General features: G+C 48.1%; 1 protein-coding gene across 1 annotated transcript; it reads right to left on the bottom strand.

Moving 5' to 3' along the window:
• Positions 1-131: 131 nt before the first annotated feature.
• On the bottom strand, positions 132-21,055 carry Actl6b (actin like 6B). The gene is made up of 15 exons (XM_015490710.2): positions 20,926-21,055; positions 12,953-13,240; positions 12,418-12,494; positions 12,046-12,211; positions 11,653-11,753; positions 6,396-6,493; positions 5,675-5,769; positions 5,501-5,607; positions 4,728-4,817; positions 4,517-4,578; positions 4,279-4,393; positions 4,077-4,157; positions 3,887-3,982; positions 3,599-3,685; positions 132-421 (listed from the first exon to the last, which is right to left on the bottom strand). Exons 1-15 carry the CDS (start codon positions 21,053-21,055, stop codon positions 341-343), a joined length of 1,674 nt encoding a protein of 557 aa, XP_015346196.1. The 3' UTR covers positions 132-340.
• Positions 21,056-21,454: the final 399 nt, after the last annotated feature.

The raw sequence follows: 21,454 nt of genomic DNA, 5'->3' as shown, positions 1-21,454 counted from the left end.
TGGGGTTGAAGGGTTTAGGAAGGGATCCCGAAGGTCACTGGGAGAGTTGGAAACAGGAGAGGTACCCATATCCTCTTCTCCCTGGTTTTCAGCCCCCTCCCCCACCCCTGACGGGAACTAAGAGGCCAAACTTTTTTTTTTTTTCGTAAAACGTTTTTTTATTTCTTTTAACTCAGAAACATCACAACCTAGGAGGACAAAAAGGGAAGAGAGAGGGTGATGAGGGCTTGGGGTGAGCGGGCTGGGATCTGCGCTCGCGGAGGCCTGGCCGGGGAACACCCCTCTCGCGTCCCGCTGTCCCCAACGCTGCAGGCAGGTGGGTGTGTGCGGAGGGGCGTCCTTAGGGGCACTTCCGCTCCACGCACTGCTTCCCGCCCTCCTCGTACTCCTGCTTTGAGATCCACATCTGCTGGAAAGTGCCCTGGGAGGAGGGGCGACACAGCGGTCAGGGCAGTCCAGGGGGAGCGGGGAGGGACCGCCCCCACCCCACCGCACCCTGCGGAAGCCTGGCCTCCTCTGGCCTCGCCTCTCCGGGTCTCACCCTCCCTGGCCCGTCTGTTCCCTCTTTGTGTATTCAGAGGGAATACAGACAGCATCTGTAGTCAAGGCTTCATGCATTCAGCAAGGATTTATAGAGCACCTGTCTGCCCTGAGCCAGGCACCGTTCCTGAGCTGAGTGGTGGCACTTACAGCCTAGGCTAGCCAATCACCCCCACCCAACACCGCTCTACACACGCATACCAGGTGTCCGAGCCTCACCACACTCCATCAGGACGCAGGCGCACTCTCAAGTCGCCTTCATTCCCAAGGAAAGTCTTTCCTCTTCCCTCACCATTCTGAAACCACCTAAACCACTTAACTTCTAGGTCCTGGTGCCCCGCTGTCACCCACCCCTACTGAAGCCTGCCATTTGAGGGGTCCCGCACTGGGCATCTCACACTGTTCCTTCTCTTGGATGGCCGTTCTGCCTTCACCTGAAAGTTAGTGTCTAGCCCTGGCTTGTGTCTCTGTTTCTCTCCTCAGAGAACAGACTTCCTGGCCTGGCTCATTCAGCCCCAGTCCTAACCAATCTCTTGTTTCCAACCCAAACATCCAGCTGTCTTTTAGATTCATGGCCCTAAGTGTTCCTCTGGATCCTAAATTCATTATGTCCGCAATTGAGTAAACCATTTTCCCCCAGGCTCTGCCTAAACCCGCTGCTTCTTTGATCCTTCCCACTCTCCATGCCTGTGCCCTCCAATGTGGTGGCCACTAGCCTCTGGTGGCCCGCCATCTCAATGTGCTTCATCCAAACTGAGATATGATCTATGGGGAAAATACAGACTGGATTTATTTATTTATTTTGGTACTGGATATTGAACCCAGGGTCTTGCATATGCTAGGCAAGCTACTCTCTGAGCTACTCTCCAGCCCTTTTTATTTTATTTGGAGATAGGGTCTCACTAAGGTGACAAGGTGGTCTTGAGCTTTTAACCTTCCTGCCTTAGCCTTCCAAGTAACTGGTGTTACAGTTGTGTACCAGTACACCTGGCCAATATGCTGATTTTTTTTTTTTAGTACTGGGGATTGAACCCACAGGTGCTTGACCACTCAGCCACATCCCCACCCCCTTTTATGTTTTTATTTGGAAACAAGTTCTCACTGAGTTGGTGAGCACCTTGCTAAGTTGCAGATGCTGGCTTTGAACTTGCAATCCTCCTGCCTTGGCCTCCCAAGTCTCTGAGATTACAGGCATGTGCCACCATGTCCGGCTATATGTTGGATTTTGATGACATATTGGATCAAATAAAGTATGTTCTTAAAATTTAATTTTACCTTTTTTTGTATTATTTTTCAACATGGCTACAGGAATTTTTTTTTTTTTTTTTTTTTTTGCACCAGGGATTGAATTAAGTGGTGCCTAACCAGTGAGCTACATCTCTAGCCTTTTTTAAATTTTTTTTCTTTTTTTAGTTGTAGTTGGTACAATATCTTTATTTACTTATTTATTTTTATGTGGTGCTGAGGATCGAACCCAGAACCTCACACGTGCAAGGCAAGTGGTCTACCACAAGCTACAGCCCTAGCCCCTCCACCATTTTTTAATATTTTATTTAGAGATAGGGTCTCACTGAGTTGCTTCAGGACCTTGCTAAATTGCTGAGGCTGGCTTTGAACTTGTAATCCTCCAACCTCAACCTCCCAAGCCAATGGGATTACAAGTGTGCACCACTGCACCCAGCAGAAATTTTAAAATATATGTCTTGTATTGTGCTCCTGTTGGGTAGGACTGACCTAGCCCCTACATAAGTTAGCATCTGTGTCTTGTTCTTGACCTTGTCTCTTTCTTTTCTCTTGCATGCGAACAGTGTCCACGTACTGTCCATGAACCATTTAATAAGCTTCCAGTGTACACTTACTGGTACCCATGCCTCTGCTGTGTCCCAGTCGGAGTGGAGATGGTAGCAGCTCTGTCACTGCCTCCTTCTCCTCCTTCTTTCTCTCTCTCTTTTTTTTCTTTTTTGTAACACTTGGTATTGAGCCCAGGGCCTTGCACCTGCTAGACAAGCACTCTGCCACTGAGCTACATTCCCAGCCCCTGTCCCTGCCTTCAGCCTGGCCCCATTTGATCCACTCCCCACTCTCATGAGGGAGCATGTGGACCTCCTAAAACCCAGATCTGCTGCATCTGTCTTTGGCCCTGCATCTGGCCCTCCCCACAGTCAATGCCTTGTTATCTTCTTTGCCTTCCAAGTTCATACTCTTCTCATCTCAGTTTATAATCCTGAAGGCCCTTGGAAACTTCCAAACTAGATCACTGCACACTTTGTGGTCACTTTCTGTTTAATAGTCTTGACTGTAGACTGTCACTGTCAGGAAGGCAGGGACTATCAGGCTGTCTGTCCACTTGAAACACAGAGGAGGCCTTTAGTCACTGTGGAGCTGACATGTGCCAGCCCCCAGCTAAGTTCTAACTGCCAGCCTCTGATTTTCTGACTCTCCTTTCTGTCTCCTTGGAGGTCTCCCCTTCTAGTGGATGTCCTTTTCTGTGGTGGCTCTCCACAGAGGGGATGAATTTTGCACCCCAGCTCCCTGCTCGAAGACTTGTGTCCACCCCAGTGGCTGATCCAGACTAAATTCTCCACCTTCTGCACCAGAACCAACCCGCCCACCTCCTCATCCCGTTGCTCCTCACTCTCCCCCCACCTCCGCTGTTTCCCAGTCCGCGATTCCAGAGACCATGGGAAGAGGCTTCTGGCAAGGTCTCCTTGGTTCCAGCTCACACCCTGATCACAAAGATTCATGCCTGACAGTCTTCTCAGAGGTGCCTGTCATCATCACATCACTCCTTTGCCCTCAACCCCCAGGACATCCCCTCTGCTCACAGAGGATGGTGGGTGCCTTACCACGACCTCATCCCAACCCATCTCCAACTCCCTGTCTTTCTGCTCCCTGATTTGTGTCCTGATAAAGCATTTAGGTTTCTGGGAGCACTTCTCTTTCTCAAAAAAATAAATGTTAGTTAAATGAATGAACTAGGATGCTGGCAAGGCAGTGGGGTGTGTCCGGGTGTCCCCTTCCCCACACTCAGCACTAGGCCAGGCCCCTTCCTTCTCACCAGTGAGGCCAAAATGGAGCCCCCAATCCAGGGGCTGAACTTGCGCTCCATGGTGCTGTTACTGGCGATGAGCTTCAGACGCATGCTCTGTGGGGAGAAAGGGGCAGGAGAAGCAGACATCTAGGCTCTGGGAAGGGACAGGGCTTGGAAGGTGGGAAGAAGCCACAGGGGCAAGAGGTCTGCTCTGATGGACAGAACGTTCCATGTTTGGGAAGGAAGATGGACTTGGTCCTAAAAGGCTATACCAGGAGTGGAGTCCAGGGCCCCGGGTAAGGGGTGAACACCTACCGGTGGGGTCTTCTGGGAAAGCTCTCGATTGAGCCTGTCAGTGAAGCCCTGAAGCAGCGTGTTCCCGCCAGTGACAATGACACTGCCATATAGGCCCTGAGAGCAGAGAGGAAGAGTGAGCCTGCAGGAACTACCCCTCCCAGCCTCCCCACTCCTGGACCCTTTCACTCAGCCCTGGCCCAGGCCTCACCGGACGAATGTCGATGTCGCACATGCCAATGCTGGTGGTGACCACATGGCCTACGCCTAACATGGTGTTCCCTGAAAGGCCCTGTTGACAAAGGTGACCTGGGCTTTGGCCCCTGTGATCCTTCCCAGCCTCTCCCATACCCTAGAATTTAAGAACTCCAGCCAGCCCCCATCTCAAATCAGTGCTCACCACCCCACCAAACCTTGACATTGGAGGGATCAAACAGGCCTTCGGGGATGCGGAGTCGCTCGGCGCCATAGTCTGTATTGTAGCCATTGGGCATCTCATAATGGACTGTGGGCATTTGTGCAGCCACCCTGCCCAGGAAGGATCAAAACTCTGCCTGGGGTGCTCACAAAGTCCCCAGGTAAGAAGCACCACAGGTGCCCCCTGAGCCCTACTTGTACCCTCCTCCCACCCCAGCACGGAGCCCCACTCACTGCTCATCATAGGGGGAGTCTGAGACCTGCAGCACCGAGGCCTGGAAGTCCTGAATCACCTCCTGAGAATTAAGAAGGGGTGAGGACTTGGCCTCCCTCTCGAGCACCACACCCCACCCGCCTTCAGGGCCTCTGTCCCTCCCCACAGCTTGTGGCAGGGGGCCAGGAGCTGGGGAGGGAAGCTCTTTGGGGAACATTCTTAGTGCCTCACATTGCACATGTAGTTATGCCAGGACTTGGAGACTTGGGGTAGCTTCTCCTTCTTTTTCCAGTTTGGGGGAGCACCTTCCCGCACAGGCTCCTGTAAGGGCACAGCCTCTGAGCATCCTTCCCTCGCCGGTGCTTGTCCACCCCTGTCCACACCTGCCTTACCAGCCCTCACCAGCTCTGCTGTTAACCAGCGCTGGGGGTTCTGCTTTATTGCTCCAAAGAAGGGTTTCTTGTCCTTCCTTGACAGAGAGGAGAGGGAACTGGGAGAACTTGTTCCCATTTGTGCCATACACATGTTGAATACAGGTGATTGAAAAAGCCCAATTAGGGAAAGCTGAGGGCATATGGGGAAGGCCTCTTCTGGGCTCTATCCCATGTGGGGACCTAGAGAAGCCCTCTGCACGCAGTGTCATTTAACACTTTTCCCTGTTGTTCTATTTTCTTTACAGGAGAGGAAACTGAGGTCCAGAGAGTGTCAATATCATGTTCTGGGTCTCATAGCTCTTATGTGGCAGAGGCAGAATTTGAACCTGGGCCATTTGGACCCCCCACACACACACTGGTTTTCACACATGTTGCTGCCAGCTGATTGCATGACCTTGGCCATGTCCTTCAGCATGTCTCCATCTTTGATGCCTTGATTGAAAAATGAAGAACTGGACCTATCATCTTTTGGGGGTCCTGCTGCTCTCTGGTCTGCTATATCATGGGTTGGTGGGCTGACAGGTACCCAGGACTCTATGGTGGCAGCTCTGGACTCCCCAGAGGTCCCACCTTGGCTGCGATCATGTAAGGGGGGATGATGTCAATAGCCATTTCCTGGAAGAGCTCCCGGCACTGCATGGAGATGAAGTCCCCGGCCAGGGGCGACTTGACAATGCCTGGAAGAGGAGGCAGTGTCAGGACCTGGCCCTCTCCAAGCCCCCCTGGCCCCTGCCGAGGCCCCACCTTGCTGCAGGACATAGCCATCATGCACTGGAATGGCCGTGGTGTGGGTGGCCCCACTGTCCAACACGAGGCCCGTGGAACGTCCATTTGCAAAGCTGGTGTGGGATGGGTCAGTCAAAGAGACAGCTGTGGCAAGTGAGGGGCTGGCCTGGTTCCCCACTCTTCCTGGGGCCCATCCAACCCCCACTCTGCAAGACTCTCCCCTTGACTTATGGCCCATCTCCTGGAGATAGGCTCCTCAGACCTCAGTCACTTCTTTCCTGGGTGAATTGCAACTTCTTCCTCTGTTCCTATGGAACTCCAGCCTCTCTTTATTCTTGGTTCTAAGATCTGGGCTCCCTGAATTATGGTCCCTGTCCCGCCAGTGAGTGCTTAGCACAGGGTTCTGTGCAAAGCAGATGCTGAAAAAAAGCAATGCTGACTGGTGGTTTGAGAAGGGACAGCCTCAGAGTCATATACCCCTCCCTCCTCTGCCCAGTCCCAGCTCCTGCTGTCCCCTTAGCCCAGCTCTTTCTCTGCTCAGCCTGATCCATGGAATGGGGAAAGGCCACTTATCTGGACTCCCGAAGTCCTGGGCACTTGCCCATGGGTCTTTAGTCCTGGTGTGGCTAAGGAAGGAGTCTGGCTCTGATCAGAGTCCTGACTCTGATCTCCAGAGAATCAGGCCTATACACCCCACCCTGTCCCTCCACCCAGCAGAGCAGCACAACCCAGAGGATACGCGGTGAGCACGGCTGTCTTGCATAAAAAGAAGGCAGGAATGTTGTACTGCTCGAACATCAGCTCAGTCAACTTCTCCCGCTTGGCCCGTGTGTTCCACTGCAGAGAGAGTGCAGGAGGGAGGAGTCAGGAGGGACACACTCAGACACAACGATCACACACATACATACACACTCACATTCATGCACATATACATACATCTACATACGCATATATGCAAACACACTTATTCACACACACAACTCATACTAGGGGAAGAGTTCACATTGTGAGAACTATAAAGAATTTGAAGGATCACAGTCAAAACCTAGATGAGGAAAACAACACTCAGAGAGGAAGATGACACAGGAAGCTCTAGACAGAGCTGGATCTGGAGTCCTGTTCCTCTGATGCCTGGCTCAGGGGCTCTTAATTGTTACAATATACACCTCAGGCTCCTCCCAGTCCCCAGGTCATTCCTTTCCCCCATTCTAATCATCCAGAGGCAAGAAAGCTGGGGAAGAGGATGTCTCGGTAATGATGCAAACATCTAATTTTATTCCCTCCCAAGATCCCAGCGAAACTATAATGAAGGGGCAATTTAAAAAGATTTAAACCCACAGAAGTCAACAAGCCCAGGAAAAGAAGTGCCACCAGGGAAATGCAAATCAAACATTCTTAGCCATTAGGGAATTGCAAATCAAGAGCATAATGAGATACCACTTTGTGTGCACTAGAGTGGTAAAATAATTAAAAAACAGAAAATAGCAAGTGCTGACAAGGACGTGAAGAAATTGGAACTCTCTCACACTGCTGGTCAGAACATAAAAGGGTTCAGTCACTGTTGTTGGTTCCTCAAAAAAGTAAACATTACTATAAGACTCTGAAATTCCACTCCTAATTACATATTCAGAAGAATGGAAAACAGGTACTCCAATAAATATATGTACACAAATATTCAAAGCAGCACTCACTATGCCTAAAAGGTAGATATAGTCCAAATGCCCATCAGTGGAAAGTGGATAAGACAATGGTGGTATATCTGTACAATGCACATTATTCAGCCACAATAAGAAATGCGGTACCAATACATGCTAAACATGGATGAACATTTAAAACATGTTAAGTGACAGAATAGGACTGTGGGTGTAACTCAGTGGTGAGTATATGCTTAGCATTTATGAAGCCCTGGGTTCAATCCCCAGCACACAGAAAGAGGAAGAAGAAGAAAAAGGAGAAGGGTGAAAGTAACATATTGAGCTGGGTGTGGTGGTGCACACCTGTAATCCTCTCAGGGAGGCTGAGGCAGGAGGATCAAAGCCAGTCTCAGAAACTTATCAAGGCCCTAGGCAACTCAGTGAGACCCTGTCTCTAAATAAACTATAAAATAGGGCTAGGGATGTGGCTCAGTAGTTGAGTGTCCCTGACTTCAATCCCCAGTCCAAAAAAGACATATTGTATGATTCCATTTATATAAACAATTAAATACATAGAGACAGAAAGTAGATCAGTGATTTCTAAGAGTTTGGATTACAGAGAAACTATTTAACAGAAATGGGTTCTTCTTTGAGATCTTGAAAATGTTTTAACCAGATAGCAGTAATGGCTGTGTAACACTGTTAATGTACTAAATGCCACTGAATTGTTAACTTTAGAAAGGTTAATTTTAAGTTGTATTAATCTCTGTTCTGGGGTAGGTTGGAGAGAGAGAGAGCAAGAGGGACAAAAAAAAAGAGAGAGAGGAGGGCTTGGGTTGGGAATAATAAGGGGAAACAGTGACAAAATATTGGAGCTGGGAATCAGATAGGTGAGTGGTGAGGTTCGGCAAACTGACTCCTAAACTGGTAGTGGAAAAAACCAGGAACAACCTGTGATAAGCCACAGAATCCTGAAAAGCCTCAGGAATAGGGTTCAGGTATTTCTAGAAGTAGAGATGAAAGGAAATCGAAAATAAGATTGTTTGAAGCTACTCACATAACAGACTCCTAAACTCTCTCCCCAACTCCATGTCACTGAGCTATTATCCCCCATGCCAGTTCCAGAACCCCAGAGAGGATGACACTGAGGATTCCTGAACTGATGGGACTCTGGACACAGCGGGAGTGAGGGCATCTGCCCAAGGCGGAGAATGAAGCGATGCCAGGTACACTGGATGCTGAGACTACCAGCCCCATTCTCTCACTTGCTCTAAGAAAGAGGGATCCAAGCAGGTCTCCAGGGTGGAAGCCTATGGGGTCACATCAAAAATCTAAAGATACAGGTTGGGGTGTAGCTCAGTGGTAGAGTATCTGCCTTATGCATGAGAAGTCCTAGGTTCAACCCAGCACCCTTCCCAAATCTGAAGATACCAGTATTTGTATAGTACAGCATCTGTATGCTGACCACCAGAACATTCCATTCAGATTAGCCCATAGCAAACATCAATCAATAAGCTCTCCATCCCCCGGAACCAGGGTTTCTGATCAGCTTTTTAGAGCCCCACCACGAAACAATAAGCAGGCAAACATGGGCTTTCAGAATCTAAGAAATGTCTCTACAATGAGATAGAGACCTTCCCAAAAACAATGCAGATAAAAAAGCAATTTGGTTTTATTTTTTTGGGGGGAAGGGGGTACTGGGGATTGAATTCAGGGGCACTCGACCACTGAACCACATCCCATCTCTATTTTGTATTTTATTTAGAGACAGGGTCTCACTCAGTTGCTTAACACCTTGCTTTTGCTAAAGCTGGCTTTGAATTCGAGATCCTCCTGCCTCAGCCTCTGGAGCCACTGGGATTTTACAGGTGCGTGCCACTTGTAAGAACAACTTGGAAGAACAGAGATTATTCAGGAAGATACAAGAGCAAAAACCAAATCAGTAATATTCTTAGTGAAGGAACCAACAATAGTACACCCATGAAACCAGAGGAGGACACTCAAATAGCAACATTCATGGAACAAAAAAAGAACTCATGGAAAGTAAGAATGTAGGAGCAGAAATGGAAAACTTGGAAGAAGGGTTGGAATGTAAAGTTGAGGGAACATCTTAGAAACTAGAGGGGAAAAGTAGAGATGGAAAACAGAAGAGAAAATATAAGAAAAAGGGTTGGGGATGTGGGTAGAGATGCAGTGGTAGAGCATCTGCCTGGCAATGCATGAGGCCCTTTGTTCAATTCCCCAGCACCAAAATAAATAAAATAAAATAAAAATCAGGGGACCAGTTTTGGCCCAAAATTTAAATAACAGAATTTCTTAAAAGAGAACAGAGAAAATTGAGAGAAATAAATAAAATGAATAAATTTTTTTCATTGATTTGAAAGGCAGAGGTTTTTAGATTGAAGGGACATATTAAGTATATACAACAATGAATGAATATAAATCAATATCAGTACATATCATAGTAAAATTGTAGAATACTTAGGATGGAGTGAGAAATCTATAAACCTTCAGAAAGAAAAAAAAATCACACCAGAAGATCAGGAGCTAGACAGTTTCAGCCTTCTTGGTGGCAACTGTGGATATTGGAAGAGAATGGAGAAATACCTTCAAGATTCTGAAGAAAAAAAAAAAATTTCCAACCCGGAGTGTGATACCTAGCTAAGCTATCAATCCAAGATCGGACATGCAAAATCTCAAAAAATTTACTTCCTATAATCTTTCTAAGAAGTAAAACAAGAAATGGAATCAAATATCAGAAACAGGACTTCTAACACAGGGGTAGTAAAGGTCCAAATTTCTTCCCCAATATAGGAGTGAGGCAAAGGGATTCTCCACGGGGTGACAGGGGATGCCAGATGACAGTTCTGCCCTTGGTGTAGAGGGCTGCTAATTCAAAGTGGAATAGGTTATTAGGCTCTCCTGGAGAAATTTCTTCAGGAAGATGAAATTAATAGACTATCTAAAGCAATTAATGTCTTGAGAAAATATACAGGTAGCTATATATGAATAACATATGAATAACATAGGGTCACATTATTAAGTAGATAGAAGACTAAGCAACATAAAACCCAAGACAATTTTCAGATCCAGTGAACAAAAAGTTGCACAGGAAAGAAAAAATAACCATATTTTCTTGCCTGCTCAGGATAAAAAATAATAAAAGCATAGATTCTGAGTATTGATCTTTTCAAAAGTATAAAAGACAAATGTACTTAAAGGTGGGGAATCAGAAATATGTGTGATAGGGGCTGGGGATGTGGCTCAAGCGGTAGTGGGCTCGCCTGGCATGAGTGCGGCCCGGGTTCAATCCTCAGCACCACATACAAACAAAGATGTTGTGTCCGCCGAAAACTAAAAAATAAATATTAAAAAAAACCTCTTTCTCTCTCTCTCTCTCTCTCTCTTTCTAAAAAAAAAATTAAAAAAAAAGAAATATGTGTGATATAGTGGGGGTGGTGAAGAACCAAATGCTTGTTTCCTTAGTGGGAAATTCATAGAGAATATCTAAAGCTGGGGCTGGGGTTGTGGCTCAGTGGTAGAGTGCTTGCCTAGCACGTGTGAGGCACTGGGTTCAATCCTCAGCATCACATAAAAGTAAATAAATAAAATAAAGGTTAAAAAAAGAATGCTTTGCCTTTTTAAAAAATATCTAAAGCTTAGGGGGAAAAATCCATGCAGTCAGGTGTTGGGGTACATTCCTGTAAACCAGTGACTTGGGCGGCTGAGGCAGTAGGAGCTCAAGTTTGAGGCCAGTCTGGACAACTTAGCAAGACCTTCTCTCAAAGAAGAAGAAGAAAAAAAGCAGTTTGTGTGTATGTGTGTGTGTGTATGTATGTGTTTGTACATGTACACATGTGGTCTGGGGATAAGCACTTGCCTAGCATATGCAAGGACCTGGATTCAGTTCCCATACTGGAAAAAAAAACATGCAATAATTTAAGTGTGACATTTAGAGATACAGAAAAAATACTACAATAAAAAAAAACTAGCTTAAAAAGAGAAAAGCAGTTTAGTTGTCTTTGGAATGGGGGAAATGGAAGGAGGAGGGTAAGAACTGCAGGCTTTTACCTTAACACACTTTATAAAGCAAATTGATTCCTTACGTGTATATATAATGTTGACCCAAGATTTTAAGTTAAAAAGTCAAAAAAGAACTGTGGGCAGGGGTGAAGGGCAGAGTGGATAGAGCTGGAAGAGAGGAGAGAAGCCAGGAAGGAAGAAAACTAGTTGACGATTATAAGGTTGGAAGGAAAATGTAGGTGAAGCCACTGATAGGGGTGACTTGAAGTGAGGGGTGAATGGTGGAAAGGGTGTGCTGGGGGCCCCAGAGCTGGATGTGAGTCTGAATGAGGCACTCACCGGGGCCTCCGACATGAGAACTGGGTGCAGGTTTGGCTCAGACTTGACGTGTTTGCTGTAGGTGTGATCCAGAATGGCCCGGAAACACTCCCAGTCCTCGACTTGGGGGAAGAAGACCAATGTGGAGAGATGCAGGTGGGCAGGCAGGGGTGGCAGACAAGAAGGAAAAGAGTCTTGGGAAGAGTGAGTCCAGCTCCATCAGAAAAGTCCCCATTCCCGGGAATCTGGCGGGACCCTGGGCTGGGTACCAGGCAGCGGAGGGAAGCTGTGAGGAGGTCCCTGGGACTTGGGCAGTTGCAAGGATGACTCTGAAGGTATGGGATGCTGTATCCCAGGTGGTGTGTGTGTGTAGGGGGGTGCTGTGTGAGGAGGTGATGGGTAGGGGCCCCTTACTCATGCCATTCTTGAGGGGCGACATGACTTCTGCTCCATCCCGAGGCACGTGCAGGGCGTTGGTGTCAATATGGAAGATCTTCCCCTTCTTCTCTTTCTCCCCCTCCAGCTCCAGCCCGCCCCCCTCTTCAGCGGCCAGCAGCCCCACCGTAGTGGGGAAGTCAGCCTGGGGGTGGGGAGGATAGGCAGGGAGAGAGATGGCCCTCTTGTCCCTGTCCAGTCCCACCCAGGGCCCTCAGCCCGCCCCTGGGTTTACTCCCACATTCCCGCTCAGCACAGCTTTGGGGCTGGGCTGTGAAAGCTCTGAGTCACAGGAAGCCTGAAGCTAAGTCCAGAATCCCTAGGTTTTGGGGAAGGGGCTGGAAGGCTCACCTTGGGGCAGTCCTCCCCAGCGTACCCAGCGCGGACTGAGAAGGAGCCAATGTCAAAGACCAGCGCCCCCACCTCATCTGTGCAGAGAGACAGGAGTGTGAGGGGACCTCCCCCGAACTCTCTCCCCCGGGGGGTAGTTTCAAGAGGAGCTCAGGGCACAGCCGGTCTCGCCACGGTCAATATCTGCTGGGAGCAGGTGGGAGCTAGGCCTGGAGTTCGGGGTCCTGGGAGTGGAGGGTCAAGCTGTCAGAGTCCCTCTCACCCACTGGCCTTGTTCAAGCCACTCTCCTGGAGGGGAAGCAAGGGGCCATTGGCCGGGCGGAGGCGGGTTGTATAGTGGAGAGGTTAGGCCCGGTGCGCTCGGGGCCGTCACCGAAGGTAGAGGTGGCGGGAGACACAAACCTCGCGCTGATCTGCTCGAGCGCGAAGGTGACAGGCCCCAGGGTGCCCAAGGCTTGGGTCGCGCGGGTTCGGGGCTCAGGGCTGCGGGCCAGGCCGCGCGGGGCTGGGAGCCCGAAGCCCAAGGCTGGCTCACCTCCGCCGTAGACGCCCCGCTCATAGTGCCCTCTTAACCACCGCTCGCGGCCCGTGGGCGGCGGTGGGATCAGCACCGAGGCGGCCGGACAGCTCCCGGGATCCCGGGCGGGAGGGGCGCGCGGCGGCCAATCAGGAGGCTGGATCCCCCGCCCCCAACGGCGCCGCGGATTGGCTGAGAGGCCAGACAATAACCCAGCCGGGGGCCGCTGCTTTAAAGGGGCAGCCGCATCGGCGTTCTGGGGCGGTGTAGGGATGAGGGTGGAGTAGATAAAAACGCTGACAGGACCTACGGAATAGGCGGAATAGGAGGCAGAGAGAAGAGTAGGAATAGAGATGGAGACCCTTTCCATCCGGAGACCAGGACTCTGTATGGTGACTGATGAGGTCCCTGCTCCCTTCATTTTTAAAATAGGGTGGGGGGTGAAGGTGCCCTGGAGCACCTGAAGAGTCAACCATCCACAGGCTCCTTAGCAAGGCTTTGTCACACTCGGGCCTGAATGAAATTACCGGGAGAGGGAGGATGGAAAGATAGAAAGAGGGACCAGAGGTGTATGTGTGGGGGGTGTCTCTTGTCTCTCTCTGATTCTTTCCATCTTTGTCTTTCTGATGACCACTTTTTTTCCTCGACCATCCCCTGGAGCCTGGGCCTTACACGTACACATCTGTGCACATGTGTTCACACATTGGTACTCAGCTAATCGGGCTTTAGACACCTTGCCCCATCTTTCTATTTAGACACCTATTCTCAGGAGGCATTGATCAAGAAGTGGGTATTTTGGTAGCTTCCTAGGTTCTTTGGGGCTGCTGGTCCCACCTTCAGGGCATTTTTGCTGGGGAAGGTGAAGGAGCATCTCTGACAGCCTGGGTTAGTTGACCATGTGTGTGTGCTGGTGTTTGAGTATGTGTAGACATATGTAATGTAGATACACTTGTGTGTTGGGATTTGTTGGGGGTGGAGGGTGCATTGAGACCAGAGGTGGCATAGGAAAAGAGCACTCTGTGACAGTCCCCTGCTCTTGAAGGTTCTCTGCTCATCAAATGCCCACTCTGGAAGGACCTCACTTTTCCCAGCCAAAGGTCAGATGGATTGAGTTGGCTCATGGGTTATCTACTGGTGACAATAGCATTTTACATGCCCAGGATTAATTCTGAGTTCAGTTGTGGCTTCCTAGACTGGAGGACTCCTGCTATCAGCAAGAGTGATAAGCTGTAGAGAACATAGCTGACTCAGGAACTGGGAGATCCTGAGATTTTCTCGAGTGACCCTTGATCAATCATTGACCTCTATAAATCGATACCTTGATGAATTGGATGGCCCCTTAAGCTCTTGAGACCTGCATTTATTTATTTATTTATTTATTTATTTTGGGAACCTAGGGTTGCTTAGCCTCTGGGTAGCATCCTCAGCCTTTTTTTGTTTTATTTTTTAGACAAGGGTTCTTAGGGCCTTGCTAAGTTGCTATAAGTTGATGAGGTTGGTCTTGAACTTGTGATCCTCCTATCTCAGCCTCCAGAGCTGTTGGGATTACAGGCAGAGACCACTGTCCCTGGTGAGACCTGCATTTCTTCATCTTTCAAAATGTTAAGAGGATCAAAGGAATGCTGAGAGGGAAGCAATTCTATTCATGGCCTGCACCTCTCCTTCTGTTGACATTTAATGATATTGCCTCACTTCTTCTGAAGTCACCTTGTAAATTCCCATTACCTGCTCCCCTGCCGCATTCCCCCAAATCCTCTCAGATTTTGAAACTTTACCAATCATGAATTCACACCCGCCTCTTCACCCTGGGGTTTTATAAGGGTTTCCCCAGATAGAGAGAAGGCTCTGTCTGGATCATGAAGCTCACTGGGGTCAGAACCAGGATTAGAACCTATATCTCTTATCAGCCAGTTGAGATATGACCTGTTTCATAACACCTCTGTGCTCCTCTCAAGCTTCATTGTCTCCATCCATAAGGTAGCTTGTGGTGAGGACTCAGTCTGATGACAGAATCAAGTGCCTGGCTGACAGCTGGGTACACAGGACTATTCAGTGAACACTGGGTCATAAAAATGTCCTTTAGGGGGTTGGGATTGTGGCTCAGCGGGAGAGGGCTCCCCTAGCATGGGCAGGACCCAGGTTTGATCCTCAGCACCACATAAAAATGATGGCATTGTGTTGTGTCACCTACACCTAAAAAAAAAAATGTCCTTTAGGAGTTTTTTGAAGCTTTACTATATTATGCATAAGTTAGAAGCCTGCAGTCTATCTGGTAATGAGAAGTGAATTTTCCTCTTGTGGTAGGAAGAAAAGCTATGGTCAGCAAGGTATAAGACTCGATTTACCTCCCAGCCAACTGTGGCCAATTTGCATTTGTCATGGGATCTAATTCGACATTTGTCCCTTTATTGATTCAGCAGACATCTTTTATGCCTTCTTCATGCCTGCAACTATATGTCTCTGGGAAGGTATCTCAAAATGAAGTTTGAGCTGAACTGGGAAGTATTTATAGGGGCACAGAGGTGAACAAAGTGGGAAATATTTGCACAGAGAACAGCATGTGCAAAGATTTGAAGACATGTAAAATTCTGGAATATGTGGAAATAGAAACTCAGTCTAGAAGGAGGGCAGTGTTGGGGGGTGGGGTTAGGGGAAGACAAGACTAGAAAATAATTAAAGATCAAATGGTCCATTCCTACAACCCCCCCCCCCCATCATGCTTGGGACAGAATTCAGGGCCTCACACATGTTAGGCATTCTCTCTACTACTGAGCTACACCCCAAGTCCCATGCAACTCTGTTTTCATTTAGTAGACACTTTGTGCTTTCTATATGCCAGGCATTGCTATAAATGTTTTACAAATATTAGTTCATTTAGTCTCAATAGCAACCAGACTAAGTTGAGACTTAAACTGAGACATGTGGAAAGTGTTGATTCTGCGGCAAATGTTGTCAGGCTTCTTCTATTCATTCTATCCATGTTCTCTAGGTGCTTAATAGGCACTGGGAATAAAATGGCTCAGAGGACAATATGTAACTTCAGTTTAATGTCCATCCAGGAAGATGGATGATTAAACAATTAATCTAATAGAGTCTTCTAGACACGGTCACATTCCAAATCCATGTTCAGGTTGGTCAAACTTGAGCATCAGGTAATGATGTCCAAGGTGCTGGGGCCAGGGTCAAGCCTCTCAGATCCCCATCTTGGAAATGATTTGGCATCTTGTAAGGTCTGTTCCTTATTGGCCAAGCACTTATCCAGCCCTTCTGCCAGATAAACCAAGTGCCTTGGCTTTACAGAGAGCCCCTGTCCCAGTGTTGGTGGCGGGTGCCCAGAAATACACAGTCTAATAAAGCCTGCAATAGGAATGCAGCCAGCATTGCAGTGTGACACAAAACAGTGTGGTCAGAGAGGAACATTTAAACTAAGTCCCAGAAAATGGCCCGACTTTCTGGCAGACAAGGAGACAGAGTTGGAGTGGGGGTGGAAGGCATTTTGAGTCGAGAAGGACAAGACCTGGTCTATATGTCATACACGAAGGCTTGGCTCTCCTCAGGGAATCCATGGGGGAACTACTGCATGGCTTGAAATATTTTATTTATTTATTTATTTTGCAGCACTGGGGATTGAACCTAGGCCTCCCACAAGCTAAGCAAGCTCTCTACCACTGAGCTACACCCCAGTCATACTGCATGCTTTTGAACAAGTAAGTTATACTATGCAATTTGCAGGTTTAGAGATATCTCTGGCAGCCGTTAGGTAGGCTGATTGGAAAGGGACAATTCTAGAGGCCAGGAAATAGGCAAGAACTATGGTAATAACAGTTGGCATACAGTATAAGGGATACACACACACACACACACACACACACACACTATTCAAGAGGTAGCACCAGTGACAAAATGCTAGCCCTGAGGACTGGGGATGTAGGTCAGTGGTTGAATGCTTGCCTACCATGCTCAAGGCCCTGGGTTTGATCCCCAGCACCACAACAGAAAAGAAAAGAGGAGAGAGAGAGAGAGAGAGAGAGAGAGAGAGAGAGAGAGAAAGAGGAAGAAGGAGGAGAAGGAGCAGAAATTTTTAAAAAGCTAGCTAGCCTTATACCAATACCCATTTCCCTTTTTTCTTTTTTGCAGTACTGGGGAACCTGGGGCTTTGCACATGCTAGGCAAGCATGCAATCACTGATCTACATCCCCAGCCCTTTTTCAAAATTTTATTTTGAGACCAGGTCTTGCTAAGTTGCCGAGGTTGGCCTCAAACTTGCAAATCCTCCTCTTAGCATCCTGAGTAGCAGATTACAGGCATGCACCACACTGCACCCAGCTCCCTTTTTTCTTTATTAATAATATTATATCTGGATGCACAGGTGAAGACTACATGTCCCAGTCTTCCTTGCATCTGACTGGCTTCTGTGCAGAAACCAGTGATGTCCCTAAATAGGGAAGAACTTGTTCTCCCGACCCCACTTCCCAATGCATGCGATTCAGATATGACAGTGGTTGCTTCGTGGGCCATGTTGGACACAGAGATGTTGAAGATGGTCTAGATGCCCCCATCATCCTGGAGTATCTATTTTGCAATTATCACTTAAGTCATTGAATTTTGAGAACTCTTTTTTTTTTAATAGCTTACCCTATACCTTAACTAAATGACCATTCTTTGGATATGGGGAATGAGTTAGTAGGACACTCCTGGGTGCTGTTAACTGGCAAAGAGATTGAAGGAAAGGATAGGGTTTGGCAGGATGGGGTCCAGGGGAAGGTGATTTAGTTCAGAATATGTTGAGTGGAGACTGTCTGCAAACAGCAGTGTGCAGTAAATGTTTTAACAATCAGATCTTCAGGGAAAGGAAGCACTGATCAGAAGAATTTGCCGATTTCCAAGATGTAAATACTCTCACCATAGGCAATTTCAAGTCACTACAACCAACATTAATTCACTAAACAAGGAGTTGGGAAGAGAGGTGTATAATGAGCTCTTGTGAGCTGATATGAGCTGGCACCAGCTGACACCAGCACACCACTGCCCATGAGCATCCAAATGCAGATATTCAGTCTGCAGTTGGACATGTACCAAGTCTGCACACAGGGAAGAGACATCTGGGCTTTGAGAGTTATGCGCAATTAGGGGATAAAGTCACAAAAGTGGATGAAGTCACTAAGGAATAACATGGCAAATGAGAAGAAAAGGCCAAAGTCAAGATCCTGGAAAAGCAACATTTGTAGATTGCCCTAAGGAGGAGTATAGTCCAAGCTGACTGAGAAGGAACAGGTAATGTCCTGGTGACCTGTCAGAGCCCCATCCTCCACGTGTGCTCTAGGGCTTCTGCCTTCTTCCACACGTGGGTCACCCCCATGGGTCATTCCCTACCTGCCTGTATCCTTTACCTCTCTCCTTCTGTCCTTCCCATTATCCTCTAAATGAGCTCAAGTAGTTCCCATCCAAATTCAGATATCTTAATATCTTGTGGCCGGGGATGTAGCTCAGTGGTAGAACGCTTGCCCAGCATGTGCAAAGCCCTGCATTCAACCCCCAGCACCATATCCCCCCACCAAAAATAAAAAGCAAATATCGGACTCCATATTCTCTTTCCACTGCTGCCCCATCTTCACCCCTCCGAGCTAACATTGCCAAAGTCTTAACCACTTCGGTTGTCTCCACTGCCTTACTGCTCATTCACCCTAAGCCACTGCATGTATATGCCTAGCTAGATTCCACTGCGACTGCTCAGAACAAAGTTACCAGTGCCTCTCCACTGCGACTGCGCAGAACAAAGTTACCATCCATCTTACCCAATCCTTAAGCACTTCTCCGTGCAGTCCTGCTTCATCTCTGTAGTATTCAACACAATTTACCATCCCCTTTCGGGAAGACTCTTTTCTTTTGGGTTCCAGAAATCCACATTCTCCTGATTTTATTCTTAGCTCTCTGATTTCTCCTTTGGCAGCTTGTGCTCTACCTGACCTCTAAATATTAGAGTTCCTCAGAGCTTTGGTGTTAGGCCATCTTGTCTTTTCTCTGAACCTCTTTATGACTTCATCTGCTTGAATTGCCACTCACTTTTGGGGCTCATTTCCAACTCAGATTTCTCTGCTGAGCTCTAGACCTTCTTCTTCAGCTTCCTATTAAGCATTTTCTCCTGGCACCTCAAATCTAAAACATCCCAATCTAAAACTCTTGATCTTCCTCCCCAAATGCGTCCCTTCCCAATAAATGACATCTCCAAGCTGGCTGTCTGTAATCTCAGTGGCTCAAAAGACTGAGCCAGGAGGATAGAAGATTTGAGGCCAGTCTTGACAACTTAGTGAGGCCTTGTCTCAAAAGAAGAAAATCTAAAAAGGGGCTGGGGATGTAGCTCAGTGGTAGAATGCCTCTGGATTCAATCCCCAGTACTGTTTAAAAAAAAAAAAAAAAAAAGGGCTGGGGATGTGGCTCAAGCGGTAGTGCCGCTCGCCTGGCATGCATGCGGCCCGGGTTCGATCCTCAGCACCACATACAAAGATGTTGTGTCCACCGAAAAAACCAAAAACATAAATATTAAAATTAAAAAAAAAAAGAAAGAAAGACATCTCTAGACCACCAGCACTGCTATTTCATTGCCCATGTATCATCCATCTCTGTGTCCAGGCAGGCTGAAGAGATGCACATGTGGTTTGTGGTTGTATCCTCAGTGCTAGGACACACAAAGCACACATCATTGGGGTTCAGTAAATTTTAGCTGAATGAGTTAAACCAAGAAAGCATATTAACGCAGAAACCAGAGTGAGATAAAGCAGCATCAAATGCCCTATAAAGATTGACAGAATTGGGTCTAGTCTCAGGCTGCTAAAGTGCCTTGGGGGAAGTCACTATGTCCCTTTGTAGAAGATAAAACTGAAAATTATCTATAAAGTCCCTTCCAAATTCTGATGTCTAATTGACATCTATTATCTGTTGCAAATACGTCATTTAGTTGCTGGGTGCACAGAAATAGAATTTATGCATAACAAAGAATGTCACTTTTTTTCTTAAAAAAAAAAAAGTTGTGCTTCTTTCTGAAAGCTATTTAGGGCTTTTCAAAGGCTAATGAATAGAATGCTTTGGTGCTTTTGTTATGAGGAATCCATGAAGGCAATATGTTGAACTTTCCAAAGTGTTTTCACAACCATGGGGATCCCATGATAATTCAAAAGGCTTGGCAATGCAGAAGGCTTCAACCCCTCATTGAACAGATGTGTAAACTGAGGCCTATACTGACATTCTCATACCTTCGGGTGGTCCACAGTGGGGTTACATAAAGAAATTGTATAAGATATAACTGCACAATAAAGTCTTAAGGCTTCCTGGGTTCGTATCTCCACTCTGCAGCCTGGGTCTGTTTCACTACTATAAAATCAGGGTACTGCTGCTACTTCACAATATTGATGTGCGGATTAAATAACAAGCATGGATTTCAACAAATGTGAATTGTCATTACAGTGGCATGTGGCCCTGTACAGGGTGGTCTACAAAAGCCCACTGGGCAACACAGATAAACTGCCTGAGCAAGACTTGCCTCAATTACTCCGGCTCGCAGCGGCCCCAACCCTGACCCCTACAGCCCAAATCGCGGCTCTTCCTCCAGCCGCCTGGAGTCGGGCCCAGTCCAGCTCCAGCCCGGATCTCTCTAACTCCTCCTCCAGCAGAGGGGCGGGGCATCACCAGGGAGGGGCGTGGTTAAATCAAGAACTGGGGCTTCGAGCTCCCCTTCCCGGTCTGGAACCGCCCAATTCGGGAGGGGCCGGGGACGTGTCACGTGATCAGCGAGGTTTTTTTTTTTTTTTTTTTTTTCACCCTCCCCTATGCCGGTACCATCTCTGCCAGCCCCAGAGGAGAAGTCTTACGCCTCTTCTGGAAGCAAACATTATTTTGGTCCCTTTAGCATCGAAATTACACGAAGTAGTATCTTTGTTGTGACCGAGTCAGGTTTTGCCCTCGAAGTGATGCTTCCTCTTCTGGCCTCCCCCCACTAGCTAGTTTGGTCTCGCCCAGCCGGGCCCTGGGCGCGGCGGCGACAGCCGCGTCACTGGCGGGCGGGATCCCTCCGCTCTGGGGAGAGCAGCGCTGGGCGGTTGAGTTGGGGTGACTGAGGAAATCCATCCGCGTCGCCGCCGCTGCCGCCTCCGCCGCGGAGGAAGACAGGACCTCCCGCGCTCCTCCAGCGATCCCTTCGCAGAGTCCTACCGCCACAGGTACCTCCGCTGACAAAAGGAGTGCTCATTCCCCCCAGCCCCAAATTCCCACGGGGAAATGTCCCTTCTTCTGTCTCCCCGATCTAGCCTCTTGGGAGCGGACGTAACTCTCCAGACCTCCCCTCCCTTCCTCTGGCCCCGTAGCTTCCAAACCCGGAAGGGGAACTAGGGGGACCCAGGGCCCCAATAATGCATGCGATCCCTGCACCATCAGCGGTGTTTTCCCGACCCCAGACCCAATCCCAGCCCCGTCTGCCTCTTGCTCCCTTAATAGTTGGGGGGCTAAATTCCGAGCTCCCTCTAGGCC

This window comes from Marmota marmota, unplaced genomic scaffold (genome assembly GCF_001458135.2).
Source record: "Marmota marmota marmota unplaced genomic scaffold, marMar, whole genome shotgun sequence".
Taxonomy (NCBI): Eukaryota; Metazoa; Chordata; class Mammalia; order Rodentia; family Sciuridae; genus Marmota; species Marmota marmota.
The sequence above is the reverse complement of the archived record's forward strand: the minus strand, read 5'-3'. Positions and strand labels throughout refer to the sequence as shown.

Excerpts from the sequence above, each read along its gene's own strand:
- Actl6b (XM_015490710.2), bottom strand. The coding sequence starts at position 21,055 with ATGGATTTCCTCAGTCACCCCAACTCAACCGCCCAGCGCTGCTCTCCC. Across the intron at positions 5,770-6,395 it reads AAGACAGCCGTGCTCACCGC|CTTTGCAAATGGACGTTCCA; the intron begins GTATCCTCTGGG and ends ATCCCACACCAG. Across the intron at positions 4,818-5,500 it reads CTTACATGATCGCAGCCAAG|GAGCCTGTGCGGGAAGGTGC; the intron begins GTGGGACCTCTG and ends GTGCCCTTACAG.